This window comes from Rutilus rutilus (assembly GCF_951802725.1).
Source record: "Rutilus rutilus genome assembly, chromosome: 3".
In the NCBI taxonomy this organism is placed as follows: Eukaryota; Metazoa; Chordata; class Actinopteri; order Cypriniformes; family Leuciscidae; genus Rutilus; species Rutilus rutilus.
Window position 1 is genome coordinate 36,772,128 of NC_140211.1, and position 23,498 is coordinate 36,795,625.

At 37.4% G+C, this 23,498-nt stretch overlaps 2 protein-coding genes across 2 annotated transcripts in view; one reads left to right on the top strand and one right to left on the bottom strand.

Moving 5' to 3' along the window:
* Window positions 1–2,560: 2,560 nt before the first annotated feature.
* Window positions 2,561–15,952, bottom strand: dthd1 (death domain containing 1; the record flags this gene model as incomplete). Its single annotated transcript, XM_084404331.1, has 10 exons — window positions 2,561–3,534; window positions 3,742–3,799; window positions 5,662–5,900; window positions 6,229–6,518; window positions 7,100–7,255; window positions 7,993–8,225; window positions 10,322–10,501; window positions 10,705–11,029; window positions 14,086–14,596; window positions 15,634–15,952. The coding sequence occupies 10 exons, from the start codon at window positions 15,950–15,952 to the stop codon at window positions 3,230–3,232; spliced, it is 2,616 nt and encodes an 871-aa protein (XP_084260457.1). The 3' UTR covers window positions 2,561–3,229.
* A 1,888-nt stretch (window positions 15,953–17,840) lies between these two features.
* The window catches only part of arap2 (ArfGAP with RhoGAP domain, ankyrin repeat and PH domain 2), a 105,337-nt gene continuing 99,679 nt past the window's right edge, over window positions 17,841–23,498 (top strand). The window contains exon 1 of the mRNA XM_084404133.1: window positions 17,841–18,232. The gene's annotated coding sequence lies outside the window, so the exon portion shown is untranslated. The remainder of the gene's footprint in view (window positions 18,233–23,498) is intronic.

Consider the following 23,498-nt stretch of genomic DNA (forward strand, 5'->3'; position numbering starts at 1 on the left):
ATAAAACTGGGTGAGGAACAGCCAAACTCAGCTAACAAGGTGAGGTCGCTGAAAACAGTTTACTGTCAAAAGTCATAGACCATGGCAAGAATCACTGAGGCTTTCCCCACTGTCTTTGGGCTTTCCCCTGACTGTTCCGGGAAAAGATTCAAAGCTTCGAGAGTGTCGAGAACAGCGCCATCTGGTGCTTATTTAAAATAAAGCAGCCAGAAGCCTGTGTTAGAAGCTCTGGCAGATGAATCAACCACAACACACTCCATAGTTTCAATGTTATGTGTACAAATAAAAGCCTTACATGTTTGTGTTTGATTTGTTCATTAAATAAATTCATTTTCCCATTAAAGTGTGACAATAAAATATAATATAAGCTTATATGATTCAATAAGATTTAATGTAGGCCTACTCTCTCTCTCTCTACACACGCACACACACATAATGAATAAGGACATTGTCTGATAGGATCATCTGTTATTAAATGTGCTTATGTAACTGTAGGAATGACAGAAAGGTGATAAAGTTTTTAATTATTTTTATTAAGAAATAAAAGTTGTTTCACAGTGTTGGGGCTGAGTCTATTTCTCCTCTTAGACAGTACTTCCCCAGCCTTAGAGAACACTCTTTCACATGGTACAGAGGAGGCCGGGGTACACAGAAGCTGCAATGCCAATGTATATATAGGTGGGGGTAGACTTGTTTCTGCATTCTCCAGTATTCAAGTGGATCTTCAGCTCTCTGTATGTTTGTCTCTGCAAGTCACCAAAAGTGCAAAGTACAAAAAATAATAGCCTAAGTAGTGAAAAATTAATTTTGGTTATTTAAATGTAATATATTGATTAACTTTCAAAGTACAGCACTCTCCTCACAAACCCATCAACCAGACTGAGGCGACAATGACTCGTTAAATACGATCTGGAGTTCGAGCCTTCTGACCATAGATATCATATATAAACGCTAGATGTCTTATGGCGCAGTCACTTCCGGTATCACCGTTCGGCCATCTTGTCTCAGTGCTCTGTGCAACTATGGTGCATTAAGGTGAATGATCAACATGCACACAAATCCTCATATCTCGCTGAAATATTGACGGATTTACAAACGGTTTGGTTTCTTACAAACGTTATTAACGTGGCTATAATTCCGAATGCTTGAACATGTATGTTATAATTTTTCATATGTATGCAGTGTGAATGTAGTCTCATAACTACATCTCTGACGTTTATAACAAACCAAACCGTTTGAAAATCGGTAGAAAATTGAGAAAGTTATGGTTATTTTAAAGTATTTGCACCATTAAACAGTGAGCGAGCGCACTGTGGCAAGATGGCCGCCACGTGCGGATGTCGACCTCCATTGGCCAGCAGCGCGCACGAGACATCTAGCCTTTATATATGATATCTATGCTTCTGACACCCAAAGCGAAACGCGCACGTGATTGGACAGAAAGTGAGGCTTCGTTTGTCGTCGATCGCGTGACTCTAGTAAACCAATACACACCCCGATATGGTGTGATACGTGCATCGAAGCTTCAGTGTCATACGTAACATCACTACAAGACACAAGGTAGTTATACTGCATAAGCAAGGTTTCTCCCAGGCAGAAATTTCAAGGCAGACAGGGGTTTCCAGATGTGCTGTCCAAGCTCTTTTGAAGAAGCACAAAGAAACGGGCAACGTTGAGGACCGTAGACGCAGTGGTCGGCCAAGGAAACTTACTGCAGCAGATGAAAGACACATCATGCTTACTTCCCTTCGCAATCGGAAGATGTCCAGCAGTGCCATCAGCTCAGAACTGGCAGAAAACAGTGGGACCCTGGTACACCCATCTACTGTCCGGAGAAGTCTGGTCAGAAGTGGCCTTCATGGAAGACTTGCGGCCAAAAAGCCATACCTCCGACGTGGAAACAAGGCCAAAGCGACTCAACTATGCACGAAAACACAGGAACTGGGGTGCAGAAAAATGGCAGCAGGTGCTCTGGACTGATGAGTCAAAATTTGAAATATTTGGCTGTAGCAGAAGGCAGTTTGTTCGCCGAAGGGCCGGAGAGCGGTACACGAATGAGTGTCTGCGGGCAACAGTGAAGCTTGGTGGAGGTGCCTTGCAAGTTTGGGGCTGCATTTCTGCAAATGGGGTTGGGGATTTGGTCAGAATTAATGGTCTCCTCAATGCTGAGAAGTACAGGCAGATACTTATCCATCATGCAATACCATCAGGGAGGCATCTGATTGGCTACAAATGTATTCTGCAGCATGACAACGACCCCAAACATACAGCGAAAGTCATTAAAGGGTTAGTTCACCCAAAAATCGTTAACATAGTCCAAGTGACTACAGTGGCTCAATCTTAAGTATATCAAGCGACGAGAATACTTTTTGTGCGCAAAAAACAACAAAAATAACGACGTAAAAACACTACGTGATCTATCTCGAGGCCCAGATAGAAGGAAATGAATAGTGGAATAAAGTCGATATTTTTGTTGTTTTTTGCGCACAAAAAGTATTCTCGTCGCTTGATATACTTAAGATTGAGCCACTGTAGTCACTTGGACTATATTAACGATCTCTTTAATACATTTTCTGGGCCAGCAAGTTTCGGTCAGCTAGAAGTCTATGAAGGAGTGAGCCAGCGCTCAGATTTCATCAAAAATATCTTAATTTGTGTTCGGAAGATGAACGAAGGTCTTACGGGGTTGGAACAACATGAGGGTGAGTAATTACTGACAGAATTTTCATTTTTGGGTGAACTAACCCTTTAAGAACTATCTTCAGCGTGAAAAAGAACAAGGAGTCCTGGAAGTGATGGTATGGCCCCCACAGAGCCCTGATCTCAACATCATCGAGTCTGTCTGGGATTACATGAAGCAACTGAGGCTGCCTAAATCCACAGAAGAACTGTGGTTAGTTCTCCAAGATGTTTGGGCCAACCTACCTGCCGAGTTCCTTCAAAAACTGTGTGCAAGTGTACCTAGAAGAATTGATGCTGTTTTGAAGGCAAAGGGTGGTCACACCAAATATGGATTTGATGTAGATTCTTCTTCTGGTCACTCACTTTGCATTTAGTTAATTGATAAATATAATCTATTAACATGTCTATTTTTGAAAGCATTCTTACTTCACAGCATTTTTTCACACCTGCCTAAAACTTTTGCACAGTACTGTAATTTCTTACTGTCAACTCACTACTATAATACAACCGCCCACACATTTCTGATGTAATAAAGGCATATTCAGTGTCATCTCGCTTTTCTCTCTATTTTGTAATCTGCAGCTTCCCTGAGCAGTAGCTCTCTGGTAAGGTCAGGCCTCCCTGCGCGGGTCAAGCAGTGGGCCAGCACGGGGCATTTCGGAGATGAGGAAGGAAGGCCCCGCCTCCACGCCGTCAGAATGTGAAAGGCCTGTTTCGAGAGGCTGCGTGGTGCACGGAGTCGAGCGATCTGGACAGCAGAGCGACGGAGATGGAGAGACGTAAAGAGAAGCGCTGCGTCGTCTTCAGTGAGCTCGTCACAAAGCCACGATAACAGCTCATCTGAGAGAGGGTCTGGAAGACAAACACTGTTAGCATGCGTGTGTCCACAGGTGCACAGAACACCTTCACAGCCTTCTCACTTCTTCTGTCATTTTTAAATGATAGAAATCCAGGAGGATGAAAATCTGAGAAAGATCTTAGCAAACCAAAATGGAGGGAAAATAGAAGAGAGAGCTGGAGTGCACAAAATAAACAAATGGTGCAGTAGATTTCACAAACCTGTTTGACTGTGCTGTATTGCTTTCACACTCACAGGCTGACAGACTGTTCTTGCACTCTAAGTAACAAACAATCAACAACAACAACGACTTACAAACCGTTTCAAAAAGTGATTATTTTTTGACTCGTTTGCCAGTACAAATATCAAAAAAATTTGGAGAGAGGGCTTGTTTTCTGACAAATGTATAAAAATTCAGTTTATGCTTAAAAAAAGAACAAATATTGAATTAAGTTTATTTTTCTTTAACAGATAATACTGTATATTTGACAGATATTTACATTTATTTTTTCATTTGCAGATATTTTCTTGTTTTAAGCATAAACTTGTTTCATTTTGATAACTTTTTTTCAGAAAACATGACTTAGGCTAATTTTTTTATTAGTGCTGTCAAATCGATTAATAACATCTAACATGAAAAGTTTGTATATATGTGTGAAAAAGAAAAAGAAATTACTGACCCCAAACTTTTGAACTCTAGTGTATATTGTAACAAAAGATTTATATTTTAAATAAATGCAGGTCTTTTTTAACATCATCTTTTTATTCATCAAAGAATCCTGAAAAAGTATCACAGGTTATAAAAAATATTACGCAGCACAACCGTTTCCAACATTGATAATAAATCAGTGTATCAGAATGATTTCTGAAGGATCATGTGACCCTGAAGACTGGAGTAATGTTAATTATATTAAAGTATATTAAAAAGAAAACTTATTTTAAATTGTTATAATATTTCACAATAATTACTGTTTAAAAAAAAAGAGTAATATTGTGAAATATTTTGTATTTCTGTATTTTTATCAAATAAATGCAGGCTTTAATGAGCATAAGAGACTTTTTTCAAAAACTTTAAAAATAGTAATGTTTCCAAACCTTTGATTGGTACTGCTGGCTGTATGTATATATGTATCTATGTAAATATGTATATGTATGTATATATATATATATATATATATATATATATATACACATACACGCTAGTTTCATTTCTGTCACACATTTCTGACGTACTGTAATCTGATGATTGCCTGCCTTGGTCTGTCTGTGCAGTTGGGCTTAAGAATAAGGCCTTGTCCACACGGACACGGGTATTTTTATAACCGTGACTTTTTTTGCGCGGTTCGTCCATACGAAACGCAGTATCAGGTCACTGAAACCGAATTTTTAAAACCCCTGCCAGGGTGAGGATTTTCAGAAACACAGGTTGCAGTGTTGTCGTGTAGACCATAGATATCATATAAAGGCTAGACGTCTTAAGGCGGAGTCACTTCCGGCATCACCGGCGGCCATCTTACCACAGGGCTCTGTGAATTAAGGTAAGTGAGCAGCACGCACACAAATCCTCTTATCTCGGTGAAATCTTGACGGATTTACAAACGGTTTGGTTTCTTACAAACGTCATTACCGTGGCTATAATTCTTTCATATGGAAGTCCATTTGTATAATTATTCATATGTATGCAGTTTCATAGCTACATCTCTGACGTTAATAACAAACCAAACCGTTTGAAAATCGGTAGAAAATTGAGCAAGTTATGGTTATTTAAAAGTACATGCACCATGTTACGAGTAAGTGAGCACCCTGTGGTAAGATGGCCGCCGTGTGCGGACGTCGACCTCCATTGGCCAGCAGCGCGGACGAGACATCTAGCCTTTATATGATATCTATGGTGTAGACAGTAAAACCGGGGTTTTTGCTTCTGATTCAGGCTTCTGATTGGCCAACGTAGCTTTACGATCGCCGCCTGCTGGTGTGGCATGCTCTTGACAGCGCTTGATAGCGTGTAACAATCATAGCGATAGCGGAGATTTCTTTTAAACCGAGCATGTGTGGACGGGATTTTTTTTATAAACGCAGGAGGAAAAACTCCGGTTATAAAAATACCCGTGTCCGTGTGGACTAGGCCTAAAAGTCTTTACCTTTGGCAGAGTGAGCGTCATCCGGCAGACAGGCTCTTCTAGAGGACAGTCCTTAGACACGGCTGCCCTGTCACCATTCCACACCAGCTGACCTTTGGTGACCTTGAATAAACTGATTACGCCTTTGTAGTGAAGAGAGCTGTAATTGCCGAAGGGGTCCACTTCTTTCAATCTCAAATGCAGCCGGTTTCTTCTTTGGTTGTGGAATGTGATTATGTGTGAATCTGTTTGTTCATTACCTATGGGATCTCCAACAGACACACACAGAAACAAGTACACATATGGTGGATAAGCTAACATTCTAACAAATGTAACAGTGAAAGGCCTGACTCACTCGATGCCTTGGGTGAGATAAAATAAGTGAAATTAATACCTATATACAGCAAAGATGCATTAAAATAATATTTAATATTATAATATTTTTTTAAATGGGCATGATGCATGATGATTCAGATTATGAAAATGGACTGATTAAACAGCCTAATCAGAAATAAATACCTAATTAATATAGAAAGTATGGAATGTGCATGGGTTACTCTGAAATAGCACAAGATTTGTTTAATCTACCATTGCAGGTAATATTCCCACTGAACCGGAGCAGCAGCTGTTCTCCCTCCCTCATGGAGAGTTCAGACGAGGGCTCTGGGGGACCACAGTAACCCAGGGCCTGGAGTTCACACAGCGCAGCACTAACATCTCTGCTGGGCAGGGTGGCCACAACCACGCTGCTGGGGTCCAGACGCTCGTGATGGAGCACAACTGTGACTGAGAAGATCTTTACAGCTTCTTCCAGTTCTTCAACTAAGGAAGTCAGGTAGGAAGATTTTACAGAGGACTGAATGCGAAGGACTATTAACCTGAGGGCAGAGCAAGGTTTTAAAGGTGAGAGGGCAATAGGGTTTTTTTAGTGGTAACACTTTAAGGTCCAATTCTCACTATGAACTAGTTGCTTAGAGTGCAAATTTCTACATATTGACTGTTTATTAGTACTTAAAAAGCACATATTAATGCCTTACTCTGCATGACCATATTCTACATCCTTTAATCCTTAATCCAATACCTAATTATACTAGTATATAAAATAAAAGTTATTACTCTTACTTTTGCATCAATTGCTTGCCTTACTGAATATTTTGACTTGCACAGATCAAAGCCGGTGGTTCCCCCTCCCTAAAATAATTCTTGTGGCATTTAGTCTGGGTTTAAATTCTAGACAAAGCATTACAAACTTAATACAAACTTAAAACAAACTTCATATTATACCTTACTAACTATTAATAAGCAGTAATTAGGAGTTTATCGAGGCAAAATTAATAGTTAATAGTTAGTTAATAGTGAGAATTGGACCCTGAACTAAAGTGTGACCTTTTTTAGTTTGTTTTCTTTTTTAAATATTTGTATATTACATTCGCACAGATTGATTTTGGTCACTCAGTACCTTTCGTAGCTCTCTGGTAGCTCAAAACAGACCAAGCTGTTCTGTAAGTTCTTTACACTGACTTTATCCAGAACCTTCCAACGGTTCTGTATTCTGCCCAGCACTGCCAGCTGCTCTTTACACTCTTTATGAGTCTTTACTGAGGCACCATCAACTCTGAAGCAGAGGGGAAAAACACTTATTTATATTTCTTTACTAATTTAAATATATCTCCACTCTCCACACTGACAAAAAAAATGTGTAGGATTTACTTTTAAGTGAACAATTTTCACTTAGATTTTGCTGGTAAATTTCACAAATGATTACAACGAAACAGCAATTCAATTAAACAATCATTTTTTTTAAGTAGAAAGACTTAAAGCTACACTGTGTAATTTTTTTAAGTTGATTCTTAGCAAAAAACACTTTGTTCAAATGATATGTGCTCATTAATGTGTAATTACTTCTACCAACTAATCAAGTATTCTCGTAAGCGTAGAATCTGCCATTTAGAATACATACGAGCGAGTCGCTTGAATGGCGGCAGCCATGTTGCGCCTCCATCTTGAAAATACATTAGCCAAAGAGGGACATAACTGGAAATTCAAGCTTCGCCTTTCGCGTTTTGACACTCAGTGGCACCGTGACGAATGCGAGGGGGAGATTACTCGCGACTGCCGGCAGATTTGAAATAATACGGCCACCATAGGAGTTAAAAAGACCTCGGAATGGGAGGGGCTAGAAAGTAATATTCAGTTGGTAGTCATAAACAATTTCACCGCTAGATGGGAGAAAATCCTACACAGTGTAGCTTTAAAAATATAATTTTCTTGTCAAACAGACTCCAGTAATCTTTGTTTTACTTGCAACTTTGAAAAAAAGGTTTTACAGTGCAGTTTAGAATGTAACTTTACCTAATCTGCTGTGGTGAGAAAGTGCCTGATATAAGAGTGGGTCTGTCAGTATCTTCTCCAGCTCTTCTCTTCTCAGAGATAGGAGGACATGGCAGGATAAGAGTCAAAGGTCGTCTGAGTTTCAGGGTTGATGGATGGCTTATGTAAAGTAAGGGGGTTGATGTGAGAGCAGTGTGGTAGGAATCATTTTTGGATTTAAGAGAGGATAAAACAAAGGCATCCACTGGCTGTACCTAAGGAGACAAAGAAAAGCTTCTATACACAGTATGCACTTAGGTGAAAATATTAACAATATTTTCCACTAAACATTATTCTTCAGACCCTCTCTCAGTAAATTTTCTGGTTATGAATAATTATGTGCAAAATCTTTGTTTTATAATTATTCAAAAAAAATGTTTTGGGTTGATTAGCCCCAGAAAACCTACTATGCTTTTTATTCAAGCATATTGGCGATAATTTGTTTTGTGTGGATATATTCATCATACATTTATTTTATCATGGTAAATAAGTGGAGAGTCGCTTCATGACGAATTAGAAAGTTCAGTGCAACTGCCACGAAACGTGACATTTGTACGCAAATGTCGGAGACAGTGGAAAGGCGGTCAGAAAGCTCTCGGAATTTCATCAAAAAGATCTTAATTTGTGTTCCGAAGATGAACGAAGGTGTTACGAGTTTGGAACGACATGAGGGTGAGTAATTACTGACAGAATTTAAATTTTTGGGTGAACTAACCCTTTAATATATACATAACTAGAAAAATGAGATAATGTGCTGCTAGTCAGTGTTAACTAATGAACATTACATAATCATTAACAGATCATTATTTAATGAAAACTTTAAATGTCATTAAACTTTCAATTCATATGACCAAGCACTTTTTTTTTTTTTTTTACAAATGATTTCGTCTGATGGTTTACAATTTTTAAAAGCTTCATTACTAAATCATTAACAAACATTATATAATGCTTAACGGATTATTAGTTAATATATATTCAAATAGCTATGAGATAACATGCTTGTTAATGTTTAAAACTTATTATTAACAGATCATTATTTAATATAAAACTTTGATTCATGTATTACCTAATATGTAACCTTACATTTACAAATTTTGTGAAAAAAAGTTTAATTAGTCATTTTAAGCACTATTTATGTTATCATTTTATTAATTAACACATAACCACAGTCTGTAAAATTAATAGGTTTGGTCTTCATTAGTTGTCGTTTTTTTTTGTTTTTTTTTTTAACAAATCATTCATTAATTATTTTTTGCCAGTACCCAATCTATTTGAAACTATTCATTATTTGTAGATGTTTCTAAACGTTTACTAATAATTTAGTATTAAGACACTTTTTCCTAGTCATCTCAATGGCAAAGTGTTCCAAATGACCTGAATTCACCCTATTTAGGCTACACATCTTTACAAATAATTGATTAATTATGTGTTCATGTTTTTGCAGTACCCAATCTAAAGTTGAAACTACTCATCATTTGTAAATGTTTACTATTAATCACATAGTACCTTTATGGGCATTGGACTTTTAGCTACTGTAACAACGTTTGTGTAAAGGGTTAAGTTTCCAAAAAGACCATATAATTGTAATTTGGGTGCAAAACATGTTTATATTGCCTCAACACTTATATTTCCTTAAACATGATAGTCATTGAATCATACATCAGCAAGATACAATTTTATTTTATTTTTTTCAAGAAAGCACTTTTATCAAATTTTCATTTATCAAAACAATGTAATATAAACAGTTTTTATAAACATTATTTTTGACGTAAGTACACAGTTAAAGACACGTAATTTAAAGTGTGACCGGTCATTCTTATATTGTTCAGTTTTCTGTTGAACATCCAGATAACTCATAGCTGCCAAACGCCTTTTTGCATTTGTACTTTTGTAAAAAAAAAAGAAAAAAAGAAGTGTATTAGGTAATATATGACCTGAAATTTAATGACATTTGTAAGCATTTTAATTTACTTTAAATAATGACCTGTTAATCAATCAACATGTAATGTTTAATAAGTAAACATTAACAAGCACATTCTCTCATATTTCTAGCTATGTAAATATATATTAACTAATGATCTGTTAAACGTTATAATGTTTGTTAATGATTTATTAATGAAAGTTATTATAAAGTGTTACCAAAGGTGGCTTTACAAGTAGCTTCTTTGTAGTACATTATACAATTTTCATAACCAGCTATCTTTAAGAGCATTTTATTCTTACAAAACTTTTTTTTTTTTTTTAAATCATCTTACCTAATAGATCTGTTATTTTGTGATTCAGCCTGATTGAAAATAAATTCTGAATGTACCGTCACTTGAGCGACAACTGGTGCGGTGAAGGATCCAGGCAAGTAGTCGAGGCATATTCTGGAGTCCACACTGAGCTTGTGAGACAGTCCTGTCCTAGGGACCGTAAAACTCTCCGCCCTCAAACGGGACAGAACCGCAAACACACCCAGAGAGTACACCCGCACCACTGCAAACCAACCCTGTGGAAAAGACAGTGCCATCATACTTACACAAATATCATAAGCAATAATTGTACACCTAAAAATAAGACCAACCTTGCTGCACAGCAAAAATCTATGAAAATATAATGGTAGTATACTGTATAACGCTTGGATAATGACCTATGTTTTAAGCTTTTTCCAACACAAGTCAAATAAAACAGAAAATGGGCTTTATTACAGACCCTTTGTCCTCCATAGAAGCCTTCAGTAGATGTAGGTGTGATACAGCTAACTCTTTGCTCTGGATCCACCACTTTCACGGTGATCTCTCTGTAGTTCCCACGGTAACTCGCCTGGAACGGCACTGCTATGGTGAGTGGGAAAGGACATTTGACATGGCTGGAGTTTTGTATGCGGAAAACAGTGCTGACTAGCTCCTCTGATCCTGACACCATGAGAGAACTCAGACCATCAACCACCTCACAGGACAAGATGTTCACAACGTCTGATGGGGCGGTTATATAGCAGACTCTGGGAGACTCTGAAGATCTGGCTCTGTCTGCAAGCCTGCATGTTACCAAAACACACTTGTTAATGCTGGATTCAGTATTATTTCCTCATTAATAAATGTACGCATAAGGAAATGAATAGTATTTTTGAAATCATGTTCACACACATCATGTGATCATCCAGTCATATCAGTGGCCTAATAAAAGCTGATTTATTTGATATAGAGCAGGTGGCCTCATGGGAGCCACCATGTTGAGATCACATGACCGTTGTATAGTTCTTGCTTTATCTCAGTAACCAACATGCTATTGGACACTTTTGCTCACAAAATAAATGAATAATGCTTGAATGACCAGCGTATTTCTACAATGACACTGGTAACAGAAAATGATTGCTTTTGCAATTATGCTTTAAACCACGCTGGGTGTCAGTTTAAGTCCAAGATGACTGCAATATAGCATTTTAAAGGGGTCTTAATATTCTTTTTTACTTTTTCAACTTTATGTGTGTATGTGTGTGTAATGTTGCTGTTTCAGCACAAAAAAGATCTGCAAGAAGCTCAAAATCCATTTTTTATTTAACATAATTCACTTTCCAAGAACTACAAGGGAAGGCTCATTTGGATTACATTGAGTTTTTTGGGGCGTTATGAAGTAACAATGTTACTCATTTAAATAATCCCGCCCACAGAATAAACAAAAAAGGGGACAAGGCCTGGCTGACGAATTTAAGAGTGGTTACATTTTTTTTTAACCATCTGTGTGCTGCACATTTTATGGACAACAGCTTCCAGAACCTGTTTGGCTCCACTTGCCTGCTATAGCCAAGTTAGCCAACATTACAGTATTGCTGTAGCCTAGTTCTTACTGTAGCTTTTGTAAGCTCTCTTTTGTAAGATTGTTCACCGCCCCTTAGGAAAATTGACCTTGGTTTTGTGATCGATTACTGTTTGTATTACTATAGTTTTCCGACAAATGTCATGATTAAATAGTGTATAACATTAACATGGTATCTAAAATGTTTAAGAAATTTACAAAAAACAAACAAACATACCACTAAACATAAACGTCCTGTGAAAATCAGAGTTTGCAAAGTCCATGCATGAAAACCGTTCTGGACAATCCTCTTGTTTGCTTACATTAAGTCTGAATCAGGCTTCCAATTGGTTTGAAATTGACGCCATTCTTAATGATAATAGTCAGAGCTCGCAGTTATGAAGGGGCGGGACATTTCCCGAACAAGCGCTAAGCAGTGCCAATCACTAGGCCAGCTAACCAATCACAGCACATTTCCTATTTCAGAAGGAGGGGCTTCATCGAAACCGGAACTACATGCACACCTGTCAACACTCCCGTTTTCCCCGGGAGTCTCCCGTATTTCACACCCATCTCCCGCCCCCTCCCGTTTTGTTATTTCTCCCGTGAAACTCCCGTTATTTGTATGGCTCAAACGTTGTTATATAAATAATCACATCAATATATTATTCCAAGGTTGTCCAGTTGCCAGATCTTGTATGAAACCCATCCTACTCGCGCAACACATCATACAAATTTCAACCCATTTGTGAGCTCAACCTGGCAACCTACAACCCAGTTGTGCCGTCGATATCTGCGCAGGTAACGTTAGTAGACGCGGGAAGTTGAATAAGTGTTACTGGTAGAAATGGGAAAAGAGTGACTCCATGTTAAGTAAATATTTAACGCAATTAACGCAGCATCCGTTTTTTTCTGTCATCCTTTGGCTGCATGGCGTTACATTATAATGATGCGCTTTTATTCTTGCTAATGCTTTTAAACCATTCAAGCCATATCTTAGGCTACTTATTTTATAAAACTTTAAAAGCGGAAAGCGCATCACTCATTCCTGGGAATACATTTGACATCGCAGCCTAACCTTGACGGAAATAAATATCCTACGCCAAAAGTACAAGAGAACAAGTCTCAGCTGTGCTCAGATCTGTAAACCGTAGGCCTACAGTTGCTTTGGTTTTTCAATCCGTACCCATTTCGCCCCGTGGTTTAAAAGGGACACAACAAAAATAGGGACACACGAGAAAGACAAAATAGAATGCAAAATCTATTAACAAAATAGAGAACTATACAGAAAAAAAAAAAACTACGTTAGGTACAACGGTAACAGTGAACAAATTCATAATCCGTGCACGCTTTTGCAATCGTTGTTTTGTAAATCGTTCTTTCGCAGTAGTTGTTTGTAATATTCAGTTCCTGTGAAAAATTGTGAAATACTGTTCCAATAGGTGAAGTTACACAACAATATGCTGATTGATTACATAACAATATTTGGATGTAATATTCAGTTCCAGTGAAAATCTGTCCCAGTTAATGGAGTATACACAGGAGATGAGTAATATTCAGTACCAGTAAACTCCACCCGCTGGAACAGTTTCTTACAGTAACTGAATATTACACATCACCTGTTCAGTTTTGAAAACTGTAGCCTACTCATAGATTTGTGGCCTATACCTTATTTTAGAAATCTGTTTTTCTGTATATTGATTTGTTGTGTATTGTTAAGATGAATACAACTGTCTTAACTGAATTTTTCTATGATTTGGCGATGGGGTGTGTAATGTATCTGATGACATGAAACCGCATGTGGGTGAACTGAAACCCCCCCCAGGTCTCCTGTATTTTGGTACCCAAATGTTGACAGGTATGACTACATGGCACGTTCGTGCCAGTAAAAATGTAAAATATGTAAAAAAGAAAGTGTTTCTTGAACAATCAAGCATGAATGGATATTATAGTGCACCCCAAAAACAAAATCAAGACTTCGTAAAAGGGCATAGTAGCCTACCCCTTTTAAGAAATTCACAAAATTAAAATGAACCAAAATGTTTTTGTTTCGTCCTTTTTTTCCTTTGACAGATTGTACGCCTATAGATTATAAAGAAAGTAGGATTCTCTAGACATTAATTAATTTGTAAGTATTAATTAATTTGTTGTGTGAAATATTATCTCACTAGCACAATACTGTTTTAAAAAGAATAATGGAAAGGATTGTATTATTGTTTGGATGCTGTTGGACCAATCAACAGCACTTGTGAAACATCATTACTCCACACCTGCCCCATATTACTAATATAGACTTACCCAACAGTTACCACTGTACGCTTCAATCTTTCACAGCCTTCTCCACTGCTTTTCTCTTTCTCCTCTTGCTCTTTTTCTTCCTCCACCTCACCATTCATGTTCAGAGAGTTTTTGCAGTCAGTCACCATAGTTTTATAAGGTGAGTGTACTCTTATTTCCTCACGTGAGCTCTTTTCACTCTTGTTTCTGTCATCCATACACACATTACAGCGCTTCACTGAATCTGAAAGCCTTGTTGACTGCACATTTGCAAGCCAGTGGTCTTCAAGATGCTGGTCCACTGGAATACTGATGTCACATGATTCTGGTTTTATGTGGTCTGCAGTATCCAGAGGTCCAGTACCAGTAAGATCACCTCTCTCTTCACTGACTTCAGTAAGATAAGCAATACCAGTGTCAAGTCTCTTGCTCATTACAATGAACTGGTTTACAATGACGTGGACATCTTCCAGGACATTAAGAATGACATCAGTCACGTGGTCTTGGTAAAAGTGGGATCCATAGGAAGCATCTAAAAATACACAATATACTCAGTATTGTCATGATTGTGTTCATATGAAAGATTATTGCACAATTTTTGTCTATTCCTTTACCCTGCATCAAATAGACAAAACAAGTGTACAAATTCAATAAAAGGCCTAGATCAGAAAGTAAAATGGTGCAAGAAATAATATCTAGATATTTTAAAAGAGTGGATATTTAGGGCCATGTCCAAAGGATCAAAGAGGAGGTGTATCTATTGTCCCAAAAGTTCTCCTCTATGAAAAATGATCCTTTAATTACAAATGAACTAAAATTAACAGCTCAAAAGTTTGGGGTCTTTTATTGTTTTTGAAAGAAAACTCTTATGATCAAGTAAAAACAGTAATATTGTGAAATATAATAATGAACTGTTTTCTAATGTAATATATTTTAAAAAGTGATTTATTCCTGTAATGGCAAAATACTTAAGTCTTTAGTGTCACATGATCCATCAGAAATCATTCTAAAATGCTGATTTGCTGATCAAGAAACCTTTCTTACATCAATGTTGACAACAGTTGTGTTGCTTAATATTTTTGTGGAAACAGTGATATATATATTTTTAGGATACTTTAGATTTCAGGATACAAAAGAACATAATTTATTTGAAATAGAAATATGTTAACATTATAAATGTTGTTAACGCATTAATGTTTCCTTGCAGAATAAAAGTAGCCTAATTAAGTTTTTAACAAAAAAAAATCTAATGTAGATTTTCAAGTGAGCCAATTACATTTCAGCTTGTCATATTCCGAGAGCCCTTGCAATATTTGTGGAAACAAAACCATAATTATTACTTGAGGGAACAGCCTTGTATTATACTTTTTGCAATTTTTGAACTTTTTTACATTCTTTTATTTTAGTTAGGCCCTATTTTATATATATTTTTTATTATTAAATGCACTATGAATGCTTCAGCAATGTAGAACTCCATCAGTCATGCCAATAAAGCTTTCCGACAACGCAAGACACACACACACACACACACAGATTCCAAAGTTCCCAAGCCTCTCATAAAGCACTTACCCACATCAGCTGTTTTCTCTTGAGACTCTGTGTCTGGGAGTGTGTGTACCAAATTAGAGCACATCCTATGCCCGGTGAGAGTGCTTGCTGTACCGCAAAGAACCTCTCTCAGTACACACACTCTTTGGGTGTGAACCTCACAAAATGTCCTGAGGACCTGGAAAAGCCTTGTGTGAAGTCTAGCTGAATCTCTATGGCCTGTGTCTTCTCTTGCTTTCGCTGAATGTAAAACTCCACTCAGTTCCTCAGCGGCTTTGTGCAAGAGGTTTAACAGATTGTTCTCTTGTGAGAGTGTTAGCTGACTGGCTGGATCTGCCATATTTTCAAGTGTGTTCGCTGAAAGCCTTGGAGCATAAACTATGAATCTGATTATTAGTAGAGAAGAAGCAGATTATAACACAGTAGGTTTTCCTCTCCGTCTTTCCTTCTCTCACTGGTAAACCCAGGATTTACCACCCCAAGCCTGTAAAATAGGGTCGTCATGGCAAACAGAAGGCATGACTGGACACAAAAGACCCTTAGAGACGGACGACTCTTTAAAAAAAAAAGAAGAAGAAGAGAGTAATGTGAATGGCCCCTGTAGTCTTGTGACCCAAATGAGGCACAGATACTATAAGCAAATACTCTGTATAGTGAAATTGTAACGCTGTGAAATATTATTACAATTTAAAATGACTTGCATATTGTAGCACCCTCCTAATGTTATAATATTCAATCATACCTCACACAACTTACAGCAGGCTTGCAATGTACATGAAAATCATACTTTTTTTAATGAAAGCCACTGCAGCAAATTAAATAATGGCACCACATAATACTGCCAGATAACATGTTTCATGTATGATATTAGAAAAATAATTTAAATAAGCCTGCAGATATTTTAGATGCAATGGAACTTGAAATAGCTTTCACTTCATTAATAAATGATAACACACATGAAGGTTACAGTATAGTTAACCTTTCTGGCATCTTGACATTATTTAATCTCAGGGAAATTAAAACATGTTGGCCTTTAGAACCATCATGTGGTCGAATGAAACTAGACAACCACACACCCCTGGACAATAAGGAATATTGCACACAAAATGACAAAGGGTCTCTTAAGACAACAAGTTCTAAATTGTCTGTCTTTACAATCTAGGACAGAAGCATTAAGTGGAAAGTGGAGAATGTTATATTTCTGTATCATGGACGTCATCCTTTATTAGTATCTGTTTTCTGCAGGTCCACGTGACATGACCAATTCGACCTGACATCACAAAAATATAACATTTAAGAGCACGGTATGGACAGTGTATGAAAAAAACGATAATATATAATGGCATTTTATATTTTATTTGAAAAATATAGAATAAATATTTCAATTTCCTTGTTGTAGGCATACCTTCAACAAATACAGGGAAAATGAAAATGCAGGAATTCAGCGCCATCATGTGGTCACATGATTGAATTGCGCATAAATATAGGCGTTGACAAAGCTGTCACGATTATTTGTCAGGCTTGGCCTTTCATATTTTTACATGCTATCTTTTATATTTTATCGCTGGCATTAGTGTTTCTTCAAATTCAGTTTATTAAAACAAAAACAAAAAGTAAGCTTTTTTATTAGGCTACTATATTTTGAAAGTCACACAAAAAATTTAACAATCGCCTTTTTTTGTCTTTTAAAAGCTACACAAGACAAATGCACAATCTATTTCAATATGTGTCAACGTTTTTGTGTGTCAAAATTACAACGGTCCCTCAGTTGTCTCAACTTAATTATTTCCATCACAACCAACAACGTTTGCCTTTAATAGTCTTTTTTCCTTCAAAAGTATGTGCACTTTTTTAAAACCCAAAGTCAACAGTGTCAGTGTGATGAACAAAAAACAAAACAGAACATTCCAATTTAACACTTTTGAACACAATATTTTGTGCATAATTCCGAAGCATGCTGATAATTTGTTTAAAATGCAGTAGTCATTTACACCACTGTCATAACAGTCACATAAGGCTGTTAACACCGGAAAAAGTAGTTATTAGTAGACAAAAAAAGTGTCCATAGTTGAAGAAACACCCACATACACTAAATGCACACAAAAAAAAAAACATCAAGATAAAAAGGCAATCTACTAGATTTTTAAATGTACACAATCTAACCAAACAGCGGTGGTATAATGGGCTGTGTGGTTAGTTGGGTTAACCTGACAGCAGCAGAATCCGTCGCTGGCGGCGCATCAAGCTGCAACATGCAGAAGACTGTGACTGAGAAAGAGACACTTTCAAACTGATTTAATTACCAACACTATTATTATTGTCATGTTATTTGAATTGTAGTTGAATATAGCCGATGGTGTGGGCATGTGTCTCGCATGTTTGCTGTGGTGCAGCAGTATTCAGGCGCGGTTGGTTGGGCACGAGGCGCGTCAGCGTGGCCTGGCTCAGGTAGGCGTGGAGACCCGCGCGCCTAGACTCGAAATCCGGAACGGCCGCTTGATGGGAAGAAACAAACTCCGCCATGAAGACAAAAGTGTCCAAACTAAGCAGATAATGACGACTTCTCGTCAGAAAAGTTACAGCGCCAGTTTGACAACAAGGAGGCTGGTCACTTTTTGAGGTATGTTTCGAGAAAAGACCTGCTTAATTTCCCCTAACAACATTTCGCTTTCGGCGCTTCACTTTCGTTCATGGCGTTATGAAAATTGCATTTAAATGGTCACATATCCGATTGGTTTGCTGAACTTATTAGCCTTTATAAACTAGGTTACAGTCTTTTGTTTTGTAGTGTGTTTTGCTCATTCACTCGTTGTGTAAACACTCCCTCAACCTGTTGATGTTGCGCTCACTCACTCCGGCCAGCAAAACTAAAAAAGTGCCTAGATGCACTGGATGCACCCACGATACACCAACTGAGTGCAAAGTTCTCACGCTATATTACTGATAACATTTGTCTTATCGGAAATAGATTTTTGCATGTTGTTAAAAAGTTTGAGCTGAAGGTATAGGCTACGTGTTTTTACATAAATCATGGACAGCTGTATGCTAATTCTTATGTGTCATGCTGAAGATTTGATCAAGTTGTGATGGTATTTCAAGATGGATATATTTATTTATGCTGTAAAACATGAGACATTATGTCTTTCTAATAGCTGGACTTTGCTCTTTAGTGTTGGATTTTTATGAGAGAGAAATTCCTGGTATGCATGACTCAGTGTACATGAGAATTGTGGACAACAGAGTAAGCAAGGCAAAAACGTTCCCACGTTCTTAAAGTTGACTAAAAATGAACTTCTTTCATCATTAACTCACTCTCATAATGTTCCAAAACCTGTATGAGTTTCTTCTGAGGAACAGAAAAGGAGATGTCTGGCAGAATCAGTCCCCATTTACTTTCATAGGCACATCATTCTGCCTAACATCCTTTTTTTTGTGTGTTTCACAAAAGTTTGTGGAATGACATGAGGGTGAGTAATGCCAGTGATGTGCTGAATTTTAACTCTTGTCCAAATTATTACCTCCCTCAATAATCTGGGGTAATAATCTGGTGGGGGTTGGAATTTGGCACAGCACCACACTGCATGATTTTAGCCCCAATTTTCACTCGCCAACAGTTTTGAGGAAGTTGCCGACAAATGCCTGAAATTGGTGGCAAATTGGTGCTCGGTCATGTGAGTGACAATCGTGTAGTGTGTATTATCAAAGACGCAATCTGAGAGAAGCGCTGATGCGTCGCCGATGCGACGCCCGTGAGATATTTAGGGCCCTTTCACACCTGCCTTGTTTGGTCCGGTTTTTTGGACTTTTCAGTTTGATCCGAATCAAAATTACAGGTGTGAAACCCCCCCCGGACCACGGTCCGAACCAAACAGACGAAATTTGGTCCGATGAAAAGAGGGAGTCTCGGTCCGGATCAAACTGAACAAAGGTTTGGTTCATTTCTAGTGTGAAAGCATTTTCTGTTTGGTTCGGACTTTCAGACCATTTACAGGAAGTTCCGGTGGTTCTCGCGGGATCGCTTGCAGTCTTCTTCTCCTTTCCTGCCGGCGACGATAAAATGTTCGCACAACGAGGACGTTCATTTGGTTAATTTGAACTAGCCTCGAGTATAGTTGGTGCTGCAGGGAGTAATGCTGTAATAATAACAGTATAGTGGCAAGTTCTGGCAACGATATGCATCTGTTCATTCATTCTTGTCAAAGTTACCCGCCGAATTGACAACACGCTGACGTCAGACGCACATCCGTTTACAAGCCAATCAATTTCAAGATGCAGGCCACATAGATGATGACGACAGGACATGTAAAGTTCTTTAGTGCGCTCGCATAATTGCAATGTGAAACCAAACCAAAACTAACCGAATGTATACAATGTATCAACATGAACTTTGGTTCGGAACTTGGTGCGAACTTTCAGGTGTGAAAATGCCCTAATCTGGACCTGTCTGATTTGGAGTACTGCAGTGTGAAATCGGTTTTGCCTGGAAATTATTTCGGCGACGACCTACAGCCAAATTAGAGCTCAAGGAAAAGTTCAGGGAGAGGAGTCATAGACCTGTGTTGTGCCAAATTTCACAAACCCCCTCACAAATTATTACCCCCCTCATTGAAGTCAGTACCTCATTGCCTAATCCTAACCCCACCCCTAATCATAACCCCTCCCCCACAACTAATCCTAAACCTACCAATGCTGGGACAACAAAACACCTGCAACAAAACATCAGCAAGTGTGGCTTCTGCAAGCAACCATTCTCTTCTTCATATTCATTTTTTTTTTTCTTTTTCTTTGGAACAGACAACTTGTATTGCAAGCATTTTGCGGGCAATTATTTTAACTGGAAGAAATCCAGTCATGAGAAGAATTCCTCTCTCACGTGTGAACTTACATTATTTCCTGTATTGCTTCTCGCGTATGTTTGGTTGTGAAACGTAGTCTGTTGACCAGACAGAATTGTCTGCGATTCTTCTTATTGAAATGATGTGTAATGTGTGACCCCCTGTTGCTCTTCCGTCGTGTAATGTGCACCAGCAACTAAATGGCTCCCCAAACAGTCGTGCAGTGTATGAAGAACAGCGATCCGACGACTGCATTTTTGATAACAGATTTTTGGGTGAACTGTTCCTTTAAGAAAATTCTTTGTGTACATTCTTCTCACTGTAATAACTTTGGTTTGCAGTTAGGCACGGGACTACATGCTTGTGCTTGTTATAAAGTCTAGTATTGCAACATTTTTGCAGGTGAAAGAGGGACATGTCACCATATAAATAAATCCAGTTTTTGGCTGTGTTTAGGAAAAGTCCAGCTGACAGTTTAGCCGCCGCCACCGCCTTTGTTTTTTTGTGCATTTTGGGTGTTCCAGTGCATTCGGATTGATATTCTCTACTCACATGAGCAATTTATTGAACCTGTTTGTACTGGTAGAATGAAGTTATAATGTTCAACGATTTTGTGTTCTTGGTTTTGAGCTTTCAAGAAACATACCTTTTGTTGTCTCTGTTGGTTTTGTTTGCAGCACCCAGTTTTTAAATGGTGCAATCAAGTGGTAACCAAATACCGCTAGAATTGTTTGTCATACAAATGTAGACTGCCTGTAAACTCAAACTAGGAAGGAAATTTATTATTTTGATATAACAATGTAGCACATAGGCCCAACAATATGCAAAATAACATTTCTGAAGAAATTTCTAAATTTGTGAATGCATAAATCAGAGCATGTGCGATTTTACAGATTTTTTTTTTTTTTTTTAAGACAAATATTTATTTTGGAAAAAAGTTTATTTTCAACATTTAGTTTTCATAACATTTGAGTTGTGATTGAATGTTTTTTAAATGTCTATTGAGTGAATTGCTGCATTGGCAGGATGCTACACTACGGTGTAATTCAAGAAATGTATGTGCCCATGTCTGAACTGGTAAAACCCTGATGCATGTCAGGGCAGGTTTAGAGGTTGTGAAAGCATTAGTTTGTGCCAAAGAAGTGATATTGAGCCAGTTACCCCGTTCAGATCTGAAAAAACTGATTTGCTTAAACCAATTTGAACAAAAGTAAGTTTGTATGTTTAGAGAACAATACCTTGGCTGGTAGAATTACTTTAAATAAATTGTCTGGTACAGATTGGTTGTATTTTGTAAAATATATTTAGTAACCTAATCCAATGAATTACTGTATCACAGTAATAGATTCTTATTCTTAATCTTATTACTTTTTGGATTGCTTTTCTTTTTGAGGCCCTTTATATCCAAACAAGGACAAAAAACTTGGAACATTTATTTTTTTATTGACACGGCAGATTGTAGCAAAAATGACAGTGCTCTAACAACATAGCTGAATACATTAATGTAGCAAAGTATGTTGTTGTGGGAAGAAGGAGACGGGAACCGGCAAATGTGTAAAACACTTTAAAGGCACACTGTGGAGAAATTGTGTTTTTTTTATGATTAAGTTTTATGCATACACAAACACAAGACAAACAACCACAATGCCTATCAGAAAAACATCTCTTTACAAAGCAACAATCTATAAATATTTATCACTTATCTTTAAAATAAAAATATAAAATAAAATACATGAATTATACAAATCAGGTGGTACAAATTGTTGTACAGAAGTGAACTGCAGTGTCCACACATCTCAGTCATTGTCATCTGTTAAATCCAAATCTTTGACATAATCAATAAAAGTATTCCAGATATTCTCAAAAAGTCCCTGTTTGCCTTTTAACACATATGTAATCCTCTCTAGTGGCAGAGCAGACAGCATCTGCCGTAACCATAAAGTGCCTCTTGGTCTACATGTTTTTTTTTTCCAAAATAAAGCTACACATCTTTTGGCGTTAGGCAGACTAAGGTCTATAAATGTACGTTCATTTTTTGTATAGTTATGCTTCTCTGGATATAAGCCCAATAAAAACAATTTTGGTTCTAGTATTATTTGTTTGGAAATAATATTTTGAATAATGTCTCTTACCTCTTCCCAAAAGAGTGTAATTTTTGTACAATGCCACATACAGTGAACCAGTGTTCCTCTACATTGTTCACACTTTGAACACACATCAGGAATGTTTCCATTATATTGACAGAGTTCCACTGGTGTCACATATGTTCGCATTAACCATTTAAATTGAATAACTTTAAGACGAGTATTTATTGATGTTGTGTGGGCTAAAGTGCATGCATCCTGCCAGTCTTCCTCTGAAAGTTGCAATGACAAATCATCCTTCCAAGCTCTAAATCTATCATGAGAACTTTCATGAACGTAAGACATAAACAGATTATAAAACTGAGAAATAATGCCTTTCTTTTGACTATCTTTTAACAACAATTCTTCCAAGTCTGAAGTGGTGGGTTTCGTTAATATATTGTTTTGACTTGCTCTTATAAAACTCCTGAGTTGGAGATATTTAAAGAAATGTTTTTTATCTAAATGAAATTTATCTTGTAATTCTTGGAAGGTCATAAGTATGTCAGATTCTGGCAAATACACATCTTGAACCATTCTCAGTCCCTTAGTTTTCCATAACTTAAATGTTGCGTCTGCCCTGCCTGGTGGAAAAAATTGGTTGCCCCATAGAGACAGACAATGTGAATCTTTCAAAAGTGTCTTCACATCACTCCATACTTTTATCATGTTTTTAAGAATTGGATTTTTAATTTCTCCTAATAGTTTTCTTATTGTATTTGAGTATATATATAAGAGGGAAGAGGTAAGTTTAATCCTTGTGATTCCATTTCTATCCAATGTGGTGAGTGATTAGTATAATAAAACATAATAGACCTTAGCTGCGCAGCCCAATAGTACAGCTTAAAATTAGGACATTTCAAACCTCCACGTTCATAAGGCAAGTACAGTAAAGACAAACGAAGTCTTGCCCTTTTATTATTCCAGA